General features: G+C 53.5%; 1 protein-coding gene across 1 annotated transcript; it reads right to left on the reverse strand.

The window, feature by feature from the left end:
• Positions 1-2,384: 2,384 nt before the first annotated feature.
• Positions 2,385-17,738, reverse strand: SFRP1 (secreted frizzled related protein 1). The gene is made up of 3 exons (XM_059870398.1): positions 17,072-17,738; positions 12,056-12,133; positions 2,385-6,063 (listed from the first exon to the last, which is right to left on the reverse strand). The coding sequence occupies exons 1-3, from the start codon at positions 17,604-17,606 to the stop codon at positions 5,741-5,743; spliced, it is 936 nt and encodes a 311-aa protein (XP_059726381.1). The 5' UTR covers positions 17,607-17,738; the 3' UTR covers positions 2,385-5,740.
• Between the last annotated feature and the right edge of the window lie 764 nt (positions 17,739-18,502).

Consider the following 18,502-nt stretch of genomic DNA (forward strand, 5'->3'; position numbering starts at 1 on the left):
ACTTCAACCTGCTATTAACATTTTATTAAAGATTTAACATCCAAATCTGAACATGGTGCCAGGCAGCACCATCAGTTGGGCCAGGCCAATGCCACCACCACTGGTCCACAAGCCCTGCAAGAAGACACACGGCCTCACATGTGTTAAATTACCTCAGAGATTCCACAAATAGCTCAATCTTCTCCAAATCCATATTTCCCCGTGCTGTACAGTAACTGGGGAGGTTCTCTGGGCTGGATGTGCTCACCCCCAGTTGAGGATGACCAATCTAAAGATGTCACAGCAGTCTCAAGGGGTTGCAGTTTGTTATTTTCAGGGTTTAATGTACATTATACAGGAGAGGCTGCACACATGCTCATAGGTAAATGCCCTGATCTCCTCATTTCTTTCCAAGTAACAGCAGAGATACTCACATTCCACCATCCTCCTGGGGCCATCATTTATTCATATACAACACCACACCTCTCAGTAAATGAGCCTCTCTGCCTCATCAGTAACTCAAGAGTTTGGAGAAAGTCAGATTGAGGCAGTGAAGTGCCAATAGCAAAGGTTACCAATAGCACAATGAGCCCCAGCCTGAGCTAAAGAAAAACTTCTGGAGCTGTTCCTGCACCCCAGCACAAGAGCAGAGAGCTGGATCCCAAAGGATTCTGAACTGACTGCACCAGGGGTGGATCCCTCCAGCCACGTCCTGGCTTCCCTCCTCCTCTCCATGGAAATACCTCCTGCTTGTCTCTAAAGGAAAAACCTTCCAGACAGCAGTGAATTCCCCACCCTAGCACACTTCTTCAGAAAAGAGGGACTGTTTGCTGACTGCTCGTGGCTCTTGGGATCTTGGCAGGCTGTGAGAGGAGCCTGCTGTGCTGCAGCATGCCCGTGCCCTCACACTGGCAAGTGGAGACAGATTCATCACTCTGATGTGCCTGGAGGAGACAGAGCCAGGGCTCCCCTGGTGCTGCCAGCCTCTCTGCCAATGGCTGAGCACAGCAGCCCCTGCTCCTGCCAGGCAGGCAACATTCTCGTGGCACACTGCTGCCCCAGAGGAGATTCCAGCCTCTGATGGGAAGCTCTTGCAACAAAGCCCTCGTTTGTTTCAAGGCTCTGAGGCCACCCTGACAGGTTGACCCGCACTCCCTCCCTCAAGGCTCTCCAGGATGGGGCTCTGCTTTGGGAATCCGTGTGCTGCAGAGCTCCTGCACCCTGCACGTGGCTCTGTCTGCACCGAGAGGCTCCAAAGAGCAGAGGAGCTGCCAGCTTGCCCCACTGCCCTTCCAAGGAAGACATTCAAGCATGGCTTGGACCCCTACAGACTGCCCAAAGGGAGAAGCTTTTCCAACAGGCTGCACGCTCAGAGGCTCAGATGGGATCACTGGGGAAGAAACAGCAATAAAAAAAATGTCTGTTCCTTTGGAAAGCAGGGATTTTAAAGCATTTGCTAAAGATCCTGGAAGATGCTTTTCCTCACTAGGTCTGAGGGAGCTCTTTCTCCTTGGTGGTGCCACTGCAGCACACAGAGCCTGGCTGGGATGGAAAAAAGAGCCTCTGAGCCAGGGAACAGCACTTTCCAAACACAGCTCTGGCCCTGGGGTGGAGGGTGACTTTAATTAGGGCTGGATGTGTGTCCTTTTCAGGGGTCATCCAGCATGATGAGAAAGCAGGAGCAGCCTCTGAAACACCGGAGCATTTTCTCTGCAAGGTTTCCAGTGTTGGGAGGTAAATGAGAGTTTCACTGTGCCTTTAGAGGATGTTTCAGGTGAGACCTTGCATGTTCAGCCAGCAACCCCTCACTGCTGGGCCCATCTAGAGCCCCAGGGAGCTCAGGGGTCCATCCCTGCTTCCCCTGGCCCTGCCCAGAGCAGTGAGCTCAGTCAAGGCAGCTCCATCTGCCCACAGAGGGAAGGAACTGGTTATTTCCATTCTTACTCTGTTATTTTTCAGTTATTTGTGCTACACTCAGAGCACAACTACACCTGGGCTGCCTGTTTGTGGAACAGCTGATTAAAGCAGGACCCAGCTGCAGATGTTTAGCTGATGACCCCAGACCTGCTGGCTGTGAGCCAGTGATGAGCCAGCTTCAGGCTGCAGGGCATCACCCCTCACCCTGCACAGCATCCAGAGAGTCCCACACCAGGCTGGTGTCCTCTCTGCTCCAGAACAAATCCCCCCAGCTGCTCAGGTGTTCTTCCCAGCAGCAGTCAAAGCAGAACACAGGCTGGCAGTAATATAAAAAATAACCAGCTGAGGGATGGAAGATGAATTTTTGTACATCATGGAAGAAAACTGTATTTAGTTTGTAACTGAACTGCAAACTGGAGGCCAGACAGGTGGAACTCAACAGAAGGAATGCTGGAGCAAAGAAGATAAACATTATTGGGAGGATAAACTGAGTCACAAAAGGATGATATTTTATTTCAGGATTTAAAGTTCATACTTCAGACAAGCCCAGGCTGTAGCAAGCCTGAGTGTCCCAGAGGTGGCACATCAGTGTCCCACAGACACCCCCAGCAGGGCAAAACTGAGGGTGTCTCCCAGCACAAAGTATGAGTGAGCACTTATACACATGCTTGTAACTTAAACCAGACTCATCATAACAATCAGCATCTGACATTTTAAAATGCAAAGTGTATCCATGAACTGCACAAACACCCATCTCTCTCTTCTGGGAACATTATGCCAGACACATGGTGCCTGACTTAAGGAGACTTTTGGACTTTCTCATTTCAGTAAACATCTATTTACTCCACACAAGAACAATCCAGGATCTTGGGCACTTTCTCCATAGTTTATACTTAGCCCACTTCAGGTTTCAGTAAACTTTTCTTGTTGGAGAGCAGTATAGGAAATCTAAAGACAGCAAAGGCACCCACATGCAGCAGTTTGACTGCAAGTCTCACTTTTTACATGACCAAAACAGGAGTTGCCAGTTCCAAGAAGCCAGTAAAGGAATAGATTCTGCAAATTCTCAGCAAACACAAACACACTGCCTGGCTTCCTGCATCTCTTCAAACTGACCTGATGCTCTCACCTTGTTGAATGACCACAGACAAACCAGCAGTGCAATGCAGGGATACATAAAGCAGAGCCAGATTCAGCCCTGAACTGCCCCAAGTCAGCTCTCAGACTGCCCCAGGCACCAGCTCTGAGCTGGGAGAAGATCCCAAGCAGCAGCTCCACAGCACTGACCTTACCTGGTCTTGTGGTGGCAACACCTCTGCAGCTGATGTCTCAGGTGCCTCCAAGGGCATTGCAGGAAGAATTGTTGCTTACCCCAAGCTCTTAAACCTTCCCTGCACTAAAGACCCAGCTGGGGCTGCAGCACATTCTCAGCAGTTCCTCACCCAACAGGTGGATAAAAAATCACTTTGATTAAAAGCACCTGTGAGCTGCAGCCAGGGCTGGCTGAAGCAGCAGGAGCTTCCCAGGAAGAGCACCTGCTCTCCCTGCAACCTGCTACAGCTGCTGCGTGCCAGTGGGCATGCCACCACAGAACCATGGAGGCAATGAGGTTGGAAAAACCTCCAAGATCATTGAGTCCAACCCTGGGCTGAACACCACCAACGAGCCCCATCTAGTCATTTCTTGAAGCATTCCAGGGATGGGGACTCCACCACTTCCCTGCACAGCCTCCAGGCCAGGCTCCCCCAGCACACCCACAGCCAGCCCCAAAAGGGTGGGGAAACAGCATCTCTGTGAAAAGGGAGGTTGGGGGAATCACATTTAAAGGATTAATTTGGCAATTTCAGCAGCAGCAGTGTTCTCTCTGCCACAGCCAGCCCTCTGCTGTGCTGTGCTCAGGAAGGTGAGGCAGAGGGGACAGAGGGTCCCTGCCCCATCCCAGTGGGGCTTTTTGGGGCACGGTGGGCACTCACAGAGAACCACACCTTCAGCTCATCGTGTCCTGACTCCATTCCCCTGGATTTGTCAGCCCTCTCCATCATTTCACCTCATCAATCTGTGATGTTAAAGCCCATGGTTTATTTATTTCTTTACTTCACTAATAAAGCACATTATCTACAATGATTAATTTTGCAATAAAGAAACAACACTACTACAAATGGTGGTCTAAGACAACCTAAGGGGACTCTACAAAGTTCACATCCTAAATCCATCTCTCTGTTAGCTGTGAAACATCATTCCTCAGAGTACTTGGCTTGTTAATGGAATTCTTCCATGGCTCTGTCCCCAGGTGGGAAATAAGCACCACTCCCAAGCTAAGGAATAATTAATTTACCAGTTTTGAGGGGGTTTGGTTCAAACCTCAAAAATGAGGATTTGTTATTTCACTTAACTGGGATACAACAGGATTATCTCAGACATCAGATATTCATTCTCTTAGAGTATTGGTGATGGATGAGAATACTAAATGGAAGGAGGAAGGATAATGAATACAGAGTGGTATGGGTCTATGAAAAAGAGACCTAGTCCAATTAACAGAATAATGAATTTCAGCTTGGTCGATAAATGTAATCATTTGGGTAAGACATTCTTTGTCTTTCATAAACTATTTGAAATCATACAAACATGACATTTCAATTAGGGCAAAAAAGACATAATGACAGAGAGCCAAGTTGTCATAGATCAAACAGACAAAACCCCAGACTGATGGGTCCCACAGCAAAGAGGGGAAGAAGAGACGATACATTCCCTGCAGTGCTCCACAGGGAAAAGTCCTTGGCCTTCTGCACTCTGGTACTTTGCCAGCAGCCTAAAGCAACTATAAAAACATCACTGGTAAAGTGAGGGAGTGTCACAAGCTGCAGGAGCTGGCCATGAGCTCCTCCCAGCCTAAGCCCTAGGCAGGCCAGCAACTGAACCTTTGCTCGGGCTTAGAATGGAGTGACAGGTCTGGGCACCAGCAGCTCAGGCCACCTGTGCAGGGGAACTGCCACAGCCAGGAAGGGGAGCTCAGCCCAGCTAGGGGTCTCAGCTGGACACTGCTGAGACAGGGGCCTGCTCAAGGCCAAAGGCACAGGTGGAGGCAGAGAGCTCCCTCTGCCCCTGCTCCCCACGCCAGTGCACCAACACACTGCACACAGGGAGAAGACTCAAAGGCTGCCTGGGTGCAGCACAGGGGCTCAGCTGGCACAGCAGATGCCAAGGCAGGCACCCAGGGAGACATCACAAGAGATGCTGGTAAGGGAGGGCTCCAGCCCAACAAGGCACCACAAGGAACCAGGGTTAAGGCTTAAACTAAGCAGGTTAAGACTATAATGGGATATTTTTACAGTGAGGGCAATTAGCTATTAGGAATTCTTATCAGAGGTTGTAATGGGTTCTCCACTACTCATTTATTAACTTTGATCATGAAGATAGGATCTCTGTCTAATCAGCCAGCTCTGGTTCCTACAGGAATTCAGGGCAATCCTGCAGCCATGAAGACGGGAGTGACGTGGTCACGAGGGTCCTTTCTGCAAGCATGCAAGCTCTTAGCATCACCTCACAGCCCTCTGCTTGCCCTCTTTACCTGACAGCTGCTATTTCAATGGTTGCACGTATCTGTACAATAACAGGTCTTTAGACAACGCAGACGTAAATGGTGTGTGACCTCAGCCACTGCTTGCAGCACGTGCAGCACACCCAGGCCAAGGTTTGGGAGGGCTGAGATCAGCGAGGGAGCTCTGAGGAGCAGGATGGAGGAGCAGGAGGGCTGGGCTCCAGCATCCCTGCTGCAGAGCAGCGAGAAGGAGCCGCTGTGCCCACCTGAGCAGGTCCAGGGAGCGGCTCTCCCGCCAGCAGCGCATCACTTGAACACGGACGGGAACGTGGGGCAGTCGGGTGATTTCATCTTCTTCATAAACTTCTTGAACTCTTTGTTCTTCTTGTCCCACTTGTAGATGGCTGTCAACAGGTACTGGGTCTTCACCTGGCGGCCCATGATGAGGAAGTAGTGGCTGAGGTTGTCCAGCTGATGGCAGGGACAGTCTGCCCCGTTTTTTAGGAACAGCACCAGCTTCTTCAGGTTCTTCTTCCGGATGGGCCCCAGCTTCAGTGCCTTCCTCTTCCGTGGAATGATCATCTTGTCCCCATTCTCCTTCTTCACTTCCTTTATGGTCATCTTAAGAGCTGCAAAACAAGATGGGAGAGGGGAAAACCAAAACTCCTGAGCAGCCTCTACTGGCACAAAGCCTCTGCTCCGTGAGGCTGAGGGGGCAGCAATGCCCTGTCCCACTGCAGTGCCCTGCTCCACTCCTGCATTCCCCTTCTCCCTACTCTGCTCCTGAATCCTCCCCCTCCATGGTATCTCCCTGGCCATGACTTGGCTCAGTATGACACCCACACCCTTGCACCTCAGGGGGAGTGTCATGGACATATTTTATGAAAAATCCTTTTGTTAGGATCTTTTCTCCTGAGAAGCTGGGAAGTTTCAGCTTCTCCATGTTTTGCTGCTTTGGAATGTGATTTGGAGAACTGTTTACCCAGCATGTGAAATTGTTTTTGACTTGATGACCAATGACAGCCACCTGTGTCGAGGCTGTGAGCAGTCACAAGATTTTATTATCATTCCTTTCTATTCCTTGCTAGCCTTCTGATGAAATCCTTTCTTCTATTCTTTAGTATAGTTTTAATATATCATTTTCTTTTAATATAATATATATCATAAAATAATAAATCAACCTTCTGATACATTGGAATCAAGATTCTCATCTCTTCCCATGTTGGGATTGCCTGCAAATTCCACAGGGGAGCTGCCCCATGCCCAGGAGAGCACCAAGGTAAAACACTGACATCTTTGTTCCCCTCCCTGCAGCAAAGCACCCAGCACTTTCCATTTGAGAGGGGACTTGTTCAGCTGCCAAGCACAAATGTTAACTGAGTAAATTAGGTGACTTCCCTGCTCTAGAGGCATGGAGAGACTCTTGAAAGGATCATTTAAAAGGTCAATTTGGCTTCTCAAGCATTTGTTTGCAGTCACACCGGCCCTCAGGTGCCTATGAAACAAGTTTCCAAGCACTGGATGTTCCTGCATCAGAGCTGTGGAGATCCCAGTGTGCAGTCGTGTGCCTGCACCTTCCCTGGGGAAAGGGAAGTTGGTCTGATACAGCTGCCATGGAAAATACTCTCCCCTCTTTGGCTTCAGCATTTTCCTGAGTTAATCACAATACCCCCTGCCCCCAAAAAAAGGAAAAAAAGGTTTTTTGCCATGACCATGAAGAGGAATTTTGCATACATGGGAAAAATGATGGAAATGTGTTGTACATTAAAACATCATTTCGGTGCCATTTGGCTCTGCCTCATTTTTGGGGAAAAGCACATATGGACCAAAATTGCTAACATATTTTCATCATTTGGGAGTTTACTTCAGAGCTGCAGATAACTAGTGCTCAGAGAGGTGATTGGTTGGCTGCTGTCCCTTCTCATTAGAGTCTCAGGGCAGTTGCAGGCAGCCCACAAGAACCTCTGGCTCTGGCAGGGAGATGGGTCCTCACAGCATCATTCCTTGAAGTCCTGCTCTGCTGGAACACCCAGCAGTGAACACGTGTTGCTTCCTGGACAGGAGCACTGCTCACTGCTCCAGACACAGATGGCAGCAGGACAGCAGGATGACAATCCTGAGCAGGCAGCAGAGATTCAGTGTCACTACCCTGACAACAGGAGCAATGGTATTTGTCTGCCCCTGTGCCAAAAACATCCCTTAGGTTTGCCAAGAGCCTCGTCATGTTACACTGCTATTGTACAAGAAAGTAATCTAGGACTGGAAACCTAAGTGAAATTTTCATTCCATCTGTTTTCCAAATTCAGGAGCTAAAGAAACTCCAGTTTTAAGGAGCTAAAGATGCTGAACCAGATCAGTTTGCAACAAATCTGGAAAATGAAGCAAGTAGTTTTCCAGCAGCTCTAAGCTCCATGACATCAACTGGGCAGCAGCAGCAGCAACACGCCTCAATGTCAGCCTCACTTCCTTTATTCAGGCTGACTGGAGCCCCTGCACTAAGCAGAGGTGGCCAGGGCAGGAGGGATGGTCAAACACCATTACAACAGCACAATAAGAGACTTTTGCAAAATGGCTTGTTTGCTTTGCTGAGATCACTGCAAAATTTGATCTTTTTTGCTAGAGGAAAAGGATCTGCCAGCTAGTGGAGGTGCTGATCTAACCCAAGTATCACACAGCATGGAAGACAAAGAAGGCCTGGTAATCCTGTGCTGTGGGAGCTCACAGCTGCTCCCTTCCCTGCACAGAGCAGTTTGTGAGCCAGCGATGCAGGTTCATGGGAGCTGCCCAGGGGAACCATAAATCCAGATGTAAACCAAAACCTCATCCAAACCTTGCTCGTGCAGAGCAGCACACAGAGCCAAGATGGGATAAGGCCAAGGGGGATGAAGGAGGAGGCTGACCAGGGGTGCAAACAGTTTGTGTCAGGCTCTATTCTTCCCAGCAGCAATGTCCTCATAAGCAGCAAGAGCCTGCAGTGCTGCCCAGGTAAACACAGCCTGGCTCATGGACCACCAAGCTTCACCTGCCTTTGGTGCTGCAGGCTGAGCAGTCACACAAGCACGATGATCTCTGCTCAGCCCTCTTTCCTCTGCAGTGACCTGGCTCCCCAGATTCCCCTTGTTCACTTAACTGGGCCACGTTCCCTAAGTTCCAATCCACATTCCAGGTATGAGAGCTGGGTTCCATAGTGGCAGGTCAGACACACAGCTTTGGCATGCTCCATGAACACCAGAAAAGTGGCAACTCATTCCAGGGCTCATCCCATTCCAAGAGCTCATCACCACACAGTGGGAAGCAGCCTCCAACTTCTAGAAGGAAGCAGCCTCCAACTTCTGGCTGTCCTAGAACATTTGTTGGGGGACCGTGGTGCTGCAGCAGCTCTCCTGGCATCTCCCCAGCCCTGGGAATGGCAGGCAAAAGGCTCGAGCAGGATGCTTTGAGTCTTGGCTCCAGGACCCAGCTGAGCTGCCAAAGCAAACAGCTTCCTCACTGGGAGCCTTGGCCTTCCCACTCCCCCCACGGCACACCAAATCTGTCTCAGCACCAAGTGGGAGAAGGGCCAGACTCGCCCCTGAGATCCCAGGACACGCTTGCTCAGACAGACTTCATCTTCAGCTGTGGCTGCCAGGCACAGGAGAGTTATCCCAGCAGGAGCACGTGCCACCTTTCCAGTCCAGCAGCTGCATTGTGACCACAGGCTGCTGCAGCATCAGCTGGGGCACTGGTGGCAGCCCCAGCCCCTACCACAGTAGCCCAAGAGGGCTGCAGGATCAGCATGCCACCCACAAGCCCTTCTTACCATTTACTTTCATGGGACACACACAGTTCCAGCACAACCTTCTCCAAGGACAGCACTGCACCAGGGTAGCCACCAGCTGAGGGCAGAAGCCCCTGTGGCCTGTTCACAAGCCACCACCACCCACCATTCCTGCCCTCCACCAGCACCTCCACCCCTCTTTTTCAGCACAGGACTAGGATGCTGTCTCTGCTGTTCTCCTGCCTGCACAGGCAGGGGCCCCAGTCCAGCACCTCATGTGCAGGAAAGGGAATGTGAGAGAAGGGAAAGCTCCACTGCTCCTTCAGCCTCATTTTTCCTTCCTTTAGAAATCACTGAGAAGGAAGAAACCTGCCAGAAGACACATTAGGGCTGTAACAGGAGAAGGCTGCAGGCAAGGACCTGTCAGTCACAGTGAAAAAATAAACAGCATGTATTGATTGTTCTGCAGTCCCCAGTGCCACAGAGCCCGTTCAGCAGGATCCCCTCAGACCCCAGAGAAAGGGCAGAAACAATAAATAAAATCACTAAGAGAAACAGAGCGTGGAATGAACTCCTGGAGTAAGAAACAAGCGCTGGCTGCAGCCCAGGGCAGCTGGGGGAGGCGGCTGTGGGGGCACTGGAGCCCCATCTCCTGCTTCCTCTTGCTTCCATTGCTGCCTCAGCACACCAGCACCACACTGAAATCTACACTGCAGTCACCCCCCCGTACCTGACCCAGCCCCCTGTGCTGCTCTGTGCTCGGGGTTCTGGCACCCCTCACTGACAGCCACCCCAAAGCTGTCTTATTCTCAGAGGAACAGCCCAGCTGCCTCAAAGCAGCATCCCAGAGTCCACATTCATCCTTGCTCAAACAAAGGCAAAGCCAGAGTTCTGCTACACCACGAGGCTGGCAGTCTCCTGGCATCCCTCTGACCCCCAGCATCTTGTCCAAGATCCTCTCCTGCCTTGTCTTTACAGTTTGTGTTCACAGCTCACTGCAGCTCTGTTCCTGCACTGCTGGGAAGAACAGAGCCTGACACAAACTATTTGCACCCCTGGTCAGCCTCCTCCTTCACCCCCTTGGCCTTATCTCATCTTGGCTCTGTACTCTAGGCTACACAGCCACTTCCTAACTGGCACAGCCACACATCTGTGGTGGGCAAAGTGGTCCTCACTCCTTTTCTGTACCAAGCTACTGGGATGTAAGAGAAAACCTGCAGTAACAGCAGGAATCAGTGTAAGGCCTACCAACAGCTGCCCCATGCAGCACACGTTAGTTTAAACATTTATGGTACATGTCTGGCTTTGATGAGGATCTGTAACCTGTCAGCTGCCAGTGTTTACCTTGGTGGACGTGCATGAGAAACCTCAGTCTGAAGGTCTGGGAGTTTATAATAGTGCCAGATAAACAGCTTTCCTTGAGAAATCACCCCATGACAGTAACCCCCCAAGACTAAACAAAGATCCAAGGGCCATGCACAGTGCTTTGGGAAAACTTCCTGAAGCTGATGTCTCCTCCACTAGCCACTCCCTCCTCTGAGACATCCTTCTCACCCCTGCATTGCCTTCCCTCACAGGGCACAGGTAGGACCTGCATTGCATCCTATCCCATGTTCCTGCTCCCCAGCTGGCTACAGATGGCCACATCTGCCAGGAAAGAATTCCATCCTTTGGACACTGTCACCACTGTCTTTCCCAGTAACAGCTTAACACTCTGGGCAAGTCACTGTCCCAAGCTGCAGGAATTCCTCTGGTTTGGCCTCTGCTCCCTGCTGTATAACTGTCCCAGAGCACAGGAGGATATTTAGCAGCAGAAGCTGATGACAAGCATGCAGCTAAGTTTGTATTTCCCTTCCCAGCAGGAAAGACACCCCCTCGGCTCACTCCTTGCACACCTCTGGCAAAGGGACAGGTATTGCAGTGACCCCAGCACCAGATCCCCTGCTGCCAGTGCCCCTCTCTCCTTCCCTGGGACAAAGGTCCCCCAGCCCCTGGGCTGGGGCAATGCCTCTGCATCACTGCAAGCCCAGGCAGGGAGCTCCTATCCAAACCAGGTGTGCTGATCTCAGAGGCTGTTTCCCCCTCCCCACCATCTCTCTCTGTATGTGTGATGAGGCAGGGGCAGCTCTGATTCAGCACCCATGGCCTGCCCAGAACAGAGCTCTGAGCACTCAGCACCTCCCATTCCCCAGCCAGGCCAAGGACTGAATGGCTGCTTCCATTCCCCAGCCAAGCCAGAAGTATGCACATTCCTGGGAAACTATTACATGGGTGTTCCTGTTGATGCTTTTCCCTGTTAGAAAAAGTCTGTGCTGAACTTAAGACTTCTGGCATACCAAATCTGCAGGACAGTTGAGAATTCATTTCCAGCAGAAAGGGTAACACACCAGCATGCAGAGCAGGTTTGGGTTTGCATAAGCACGCTCTGGTACAGGGCACATTCAAGTGCTAATCCCCCAGGAATGCACACCTTGTTCAATATGCCTTTAATAATCTTCCAGGAAGGTTACATACACCAGCAAGGATGTCAAAACCAGTTAATTCTGGGTTTGATCTGAGAAAGCTCATATATTTCCTCGTGATAATCTTTTTTTCTAAATGAAGTTCAGTCTACCACCGATTGTCTCACTCACTCACTCATTTAGGACAAAGCCTTCAAGCAGCTTTGCATTTTTTAACAACGTCCACCTCTGCATACCCACAGTGACATCTAGAGGCACACGTGCCCGGCCTTGGGGACAGATTGCAGGACACACAGCACCACGGTGGGCAGGGAAAGGTGGCAGCTCCAATCCAGCCACCAGGAGTCCTGCTGCCTGTGACCAGCTGGGAAGCCTCCCCGTGCCTAGAGTGCTCCTTCTTACCAAACTCGCTGGCACACAGGTGCTCCACAATGGCCTCTGACTTCATCTCATTGTCACAAGGGGGACACACGGTGGTTCCTGCCAAGAGAAAAGAAGTGAAGACAGTTGAGAGGTGGCAAGAAGCCAGCACAAGTAGTACCACAGAGCCAGACTGCCCATGCTGTCAGACTGTCACCCTTGAGGGGGATCCATGCCCATGCACTCTGCCACGAGCTCCCTGCCCCCAGAAGTGTGGGATAACACCCTGCTGGGTATAAGGAGCCATCCACTGGCTTACAGGGCAGCACTGGCCATAGACAGCCTGCTGCCAGCCCCACCACAATGCTGTCAGTGGCCCCAAGGCCAGGCACAGGCAGCTGCTAGGAGCAAAAGGACAGCACTGGCAAAGAAAGGAGCTCTCAGGGCCAGGCACTCAGCTGAGGGAAGATGCTTGCCAAGGGGCATGGCCCATGGCCTGCTGACATTCCCTCCCCACTCCATGCCAAGGCAGGCACACAACGCCTGAACCCCAGCACAGCAGGAGGATGCTGCCCAGAGATGGCTCAAGGTGCTACCCTGGTGCCAGGCTAGGGGTTCAGGACTGGGACAGCCCAGTTCAGCTGAGTGCTCCCCTCAGTACTGGGGGCCATGCCACAGACTGCCCAGGCAGGGCTCAGGAAGACCCTCACTACCCTCCCTCCTGCCCTGTCCCAGAACTACACTGGTTGGGGGTGGACCAGCACAGATCTTGAGGATGCTGCCACCACCAAGAGTGGTCATCCTCTCTTTTGTTTTGAGCCCAGGGCAGCCTCATGGCTCCAGCAGAGCAGAGCCACCTCTGCTTGTCAGCTGCTGGCAGTGGTCATCATCTGCCTCTTGGGAAATGCCAGCCCAGGGGATTTCACTGGGATCTGTCCTGGGAGGAAATCTCACTTCACCCAGAGAACAAGAATCTGTTTCCAAGTCCCCATCCGCAGTTGGGGCAGACCACCCAGCAGCACAGACATAGATTTGAGCTACTGGCAGATTAATTTATTGAGCTGGGAGATGCTGCTTGTTCCTGCTCCAGCAAGACTGAGGGCTCTTCCCACACAAGGGAGTTATTCTCAGGGACAACACTGCAGCAAAACATCTGCCAGTAAACAGAGCACTCATGGCCTTCCAGCCCTCAGCCAGGCCAGCAAACCCACAGCATTGCTGGACTGAAAAAGCAGAGAGGTGTCTCAGAAAGAGGGGTGCAGAGCCAGCACAGCTTGCCAGGGAGGCACAGCCATGGCCATGGTGTCGTGTCTCCTCAGCCACAGATGCCCCACAGGAATTCAGGCCAGACATTTGTTTTCCATGGCTTGTTCTCTCCCTGTCGCCACCCCCAAATCTCTTCTGTGCCAAATGCTAATTCCTGGGGACGTGCACCATGACTTTATTGATCACACATGCAGAGCAACTGGCCTTCTGCTCACTCCTATGTGTGACTCACAAGTCAGCCTTCACAGCACCAACATCCACACTCTCTGTACCTCTGAGAGCTGCCCATCCCCTGGGTAACCTCTTCTTCCAGAACCCTAACATGGAACTGCCACTATCACCATCTCAGTGACACAGGAGGAAGCCAGCCTTTGGAGATAGGATGACATCCACAGTCAGAATATTTCTTTTCAGGCTGCACATTTACTGTGCTCACAGGAAGGTGACACAGGCCCAGCCCTCTATCTTCTGCAGAGCCAGGAGTTCATCACTCTGCTGGGGGACAAGCAGGGGTACCTGCCATGCCAAGCACTTCAATGTGCCTCAGCAGCCCAAGAGCACACAAGGAGGCTGGCCAAGCCTCCACCAGCCAGACAAACATGAAAGCCACCACTGCATCCACTCTATGAGCTTTCCAGGCAACCAATTAAAACAGAAAAAAAAAGCAAACAAAAATGGAAAATAAGACTCATTGTTCCCTGGTGCAAATACAGGCTTTGTTCTAGCTATGCTCCAGCAGCCCCTGAACAGGCTGTAACACACCCAAGGTGGCAGAGACCCCTGCCTTGCTGCACCAGGAGCCAACAGCCATCCTGTGGGCTGGACCTGGGAGCCCCTGGACAGCCCCTTCCACAGGCAGCAGCTTCACTTATGCACAATCCCCCTGCCCTAATCAAGAACCTTGATCAGGTTGCTCAGAGTCCCTCACCATGAATGTTTCCAAGGATGGGGCACCCACCATGTTCCTAAATAATCTGTGCCAGCGTTTTACAGCCCTCACTGCAAAAAACTTCCTCCTTATATCCAATCTAAATCAACCCATCCTCCAGTCCTGCCTCCTGCAGCCCTTTCACAGCACAACAGGACTGCTGGCAATGGGAAGAAAAATTGTCCTCTGCTCTGGATCACCACACCACACTACAGTCAGGAACACAAATGCTGGGGGCCCAGCCAGCTCGTGCACAGCTCTGTGCCCCAGGAAAGCTGTTCTGTGGAGCCACAGCTACCCCAAACCTGCAAGCCCTCCCATCCCTCCTGAGGCACTAGAGCAGACATCCCCAGGCCACCCCTGGGGCCCACTGCAGCTTGGCTGGGGCCCATCTGCTAACTCCAAGCACAATCTCAGCTGCCTCAGCTCACTTGTTCCCTGCTGACCATTTTCCAATGCCTGGCTGCAGAGCCAGCTTACTCCAGGGGCAAGAGAAGGAATGTGTAATGCTGTATTAATCTGCAACTCCCCTGATGCATCCTGTGGGCCTGCAGGCTTTACTGCCTGTGCTTAAGGAGAAAGGAATTCAGCAGGTCAGCTCTTTGAGAGGCAGAAACAAATTCCAATTTCAAGGTGTTAATGGGGAAAAATACTGAAAGGGTTTGTTCTTATTAGTACCAAGAGAAAAGGGGGGACACTGCTTGGTTCTGACCCTCTTTGAATCAACAGGAAACACCCCTGTGCCCAAGAGCAGAGGGACTCCAGGAGCTGGTGCTGACAGAAAACACAGACAAACCATGGACAGGGTGCACATAGCAGAACCCAGGCAGACAAGTACCCAGCCAGCACAGGGACAAGGACTGAGCTGCAGGTCACCCAGGATGACGTGACATCTGCAGGAGGTGGCAGCACCAGAGCTGAAGCAATGGGTGACTTATGGGCCACTAACAGAGCCTCTGTGACATGCAGGACATCCAGAGGTGCTGGTTCACATCACACCAGTGGCTGCAATTAACTTGGAGTTTGCTTTTTTTTTTACTCCAAACTGTTTGAGGCTCCACAAGAAAGCAGCAGTGTCCCACCCCACTGCTGTCTTCAAGACAGGTCCAAAAGGTGAAGAGAAAGTCGTTAAACTACTCAGCAGAAAACCTGGCAGATGCTGCTCATTTAGGAGACTGTTCCCAGGTCTTGGCTCATTAATGTCTGTAAAATGAATGACCTGCACACAGCTCAGACTCTCTTTCAGACCCAGGAAGGGGCAGCTCACACCCAGCTGTCCCAGGAGCATGCTTGGCTGCAAGTCCCTGGGGAAATAAAAGCAACCTTTGTACCTGCAACACGGAACACGGCTGTGGTCTTGACCAAGGGTCCAGGTTCACATAAGACACATTAATTTAGAGCATTCCTGGAAAACAAGGAGGTTTCTCCAGCAGTCACATCAGGAAGGGCAAGCCATGACAAGGAAATCAGTATGGCTGTGCTGCCATCACTGTGGGGAGAGGCTGGTCCCTGGCAAGGAGATCAGCCAGAGCTCAGGCCCCCAGTTCCCCCCTGGCACTGGAACAAACTTTACATTCCACCTGCCTCTGGATGTCACTGAGGTGTGACACGGGCTCCTGCACACAGCTCCTCTGGGCACTGAGCTTGGGCATCCCCTGTGCCTGCCATGCCACAGTCACCATGCCACTGCTCTGCACTGCCCTCCACAGCTCCTGGAGACCCCTCGGGGTGTCACCCCTCTGCTGCAGGATGCACTCCTCTCCTGTCCTCTACCAGAGGGGCTCTCTGAAGGACTTTCAAGATGGGCAGCATGACATTGCACAGTCTGTTGGCTGGGTTACTTCTCCCAGTCGAGCACCACATGCAGCTTTTGTCTGTACAGGTAACTTCAAAGGGCAGACGAGCTCTGACACAACACAGAAGCCGCGGAAAGCACTCAGCCCCCTCCCCGCCCGTGCCCGAGCCCCTCCCGAGCGCCGGCACTATGTCCCCGGGGAATCAGGAGTGACAATTCCCTTCAATTCCCTTTCAGTGCCCAAAAAGCACTGCACTCTCTTACAGCCCTCTGCCATCTCCCTCGACAAACATTCCTCCTGCCAGCCTTTCAGAGTGCTCCAATAGCAAACACCGAAGTGACACCGGGATATTTATTTATTTTCAAGTTTCCAGCAACAAGCCAGACTCACGACAACTTGAACAAGCCAGTCTGGCACCACAGAAACGTGCTGCACGCAATGGAAACAAACATGAACCACGTTCACTTTCCCCAGTCGTTTTTGGGCAGGTTCCTTGCTCCCTCTCCAGCCCACAGCCCACCCGAGGGCAGGGCTGGATCTCCCCTGCATGCCCAGCCTCTTGCCCTAGGACTGCACTGGACGTGGGGGACCCAGCCAGGACTGCTGCCACTGTTGGCTCTGTGACACTGTGCTCAGCCAGCACTTTCTGCCGTGGACACCACACACCCTCCTGCTGCCCAGAGCAGCCCTGCAGGAGCCTGGCTCAGGAGCAGAGCCAGGACAGTGCAATAGCTGAGGATGGAGGGTCACACCTTGGTCCATCAGGGCTGGAGCCCAGCCCCAGTGCCTGTGCAGGGATCAGAACAGCCACAATCCCACCATGTTCCAAAGAGCCTGTCCCAATGCTCCGGGATAGGGATGAGGAGCTGGCAGGGCATCCCACTTCCTTTAGAACAGAGGGCACAGAGACTGCTCAGAGGCTAGAGGAGGGCCAAGAAGAGTTCAGGTGAGCCTCCTCCTGCCACAAGAACCCCTTCAGTCCCGTGTGGGCCCTCCTGGGCTAACACCTGCCCTGCCAGCTCAGAGAGGAGTGCCAGGAGCAAGGCTGCAGCACGAGCCATGCCTTACCTTTGGGCCTGGAGACCTCGGTGGCATTGGGAGCTGTCATAGCAATGCAGACGTCATCCTGGGGAAACTGGTCACACTTGAGCATCTCTGGCCAGAAGAAGCCAAAGAACTGCATGACAGGCTCACAGGAGTCACGCACGGCCTCGCAGAGCCAGCGGCAGGGGTAGACCGGCCGGTCCAGGCAGACGGGGGCAAAGAGGGAGCAGAGGAAGACCTGGGTACCCATATGGCAATTCTTGTTGAGCAGCGGCACCCAGCTGCTCGCCTGGTGCTTCACCTCGGCCATGGTCTCGTGGTCCAGCAGGTTGGGCAGCACCATCTTGTCGTAGCCCACGCTGTGGCAAAGCCGCAGGTCGGCGGGGATGGCCACACACTGGTGGGGTTTGGCGTAGAAGCGCCCGCCAGGGTAAGGGCCCAGGTCTGACTGGTAGCTGACATAGTCGTACTCGCTGGCCACGCCGCAGGCCAGCAGCCCGGCGGCCACCGACAGCACCGCACGCAGGGCGGCCCCACCGGGGCCCCTCACGCTGCCCATCGCCGCCACCCGCCGACGGCGGCCCCGACAGCACCGCACGCCGCTCCCCTCCGGGCGCCCCACTGCCGGCGGCCGCCCCCGGGGACTCTCCTCGCAGCCCCGCCGACGGCCCCTCCGCTGCCCCGAGTTCGCCGCTCGCCGAGCCCCACACAACCCCGCCGCCCTCCCGCCGCCCCGGCCCCGGCCCCGCTCTGGCCGCGCTCCGGCCGCGCCGCGGGTTTGTGAGCCCGCGGCAGCCAATCAGCGCCGCGCTGCCCGCCGCGCGCTCGCCCGCCGCTGTCAATCAGCGACGGCAGGAGCCAATCCCGCCCCGCCCCGCCCTGCCCAGCGCGGCCCCGACGGCCCCGCAGCCCGGCCCGGCCCGGCCCGGCGCCACCTGCACCGGCTGAGGGCCTGCCCGGCCCGGCCCGGCCCGGCTCGGCTCGATCCGGCTCGACCCGGCGCCACCTGCACCGGCTGAGGGCCCGCCCGGCTCGGTTCGGTCCGGTTCGGCCCGGCCCCACCTTCAGCGGCTGAGGGCCCGCCCGGCCCGGCTCGGCTCGGCCCGGCCCGGCCCGGCCCGACGGAGTGCAGCCGGGGCAGCTCGGGGGTACCCACAGACCGCCCCGGGCCGGGGCTCGCCCCGTAGCTCCGCTCGGCTGCAGCCCCGGTGGGCTGTCCGAACCCCCCGGGGTCCCCGTTCCCGGTCTCTGAAGCCGGGGCCGCTCTGCGAGGTCCCGGCGGTCCTGAGCGGCTGTTCCGAGGTTGCAAATATTTCTGTGAACCTGTACTGGACCGTGCAGAACAAATTCCAACAGAAACTATGACAGTCAAAGAAAAAAAAAAAACAACAAAAACCAACAACCAAACAAAACAAAAATCAGGAGAGAGCAAGGGGCCCTGTTCTGTAAAGGGTA

This window comes from Haemorhous mexicanus, chromosome 30, assembly GCF_027477595.1.
Source record: "Haemorhous mexicanus isolate bHaeMex1 chromosome 30, bHaeMex1.pri, whole genome shotgun sequence".
In the NCBI taxonomy this organism is placed as follows: domain Eukaryota; kingdom Metazoa; phylum Chordata; class Aves; order Passeriformes; family Fringillidae; genus Haemorhous; species Haemorhous mexicanus.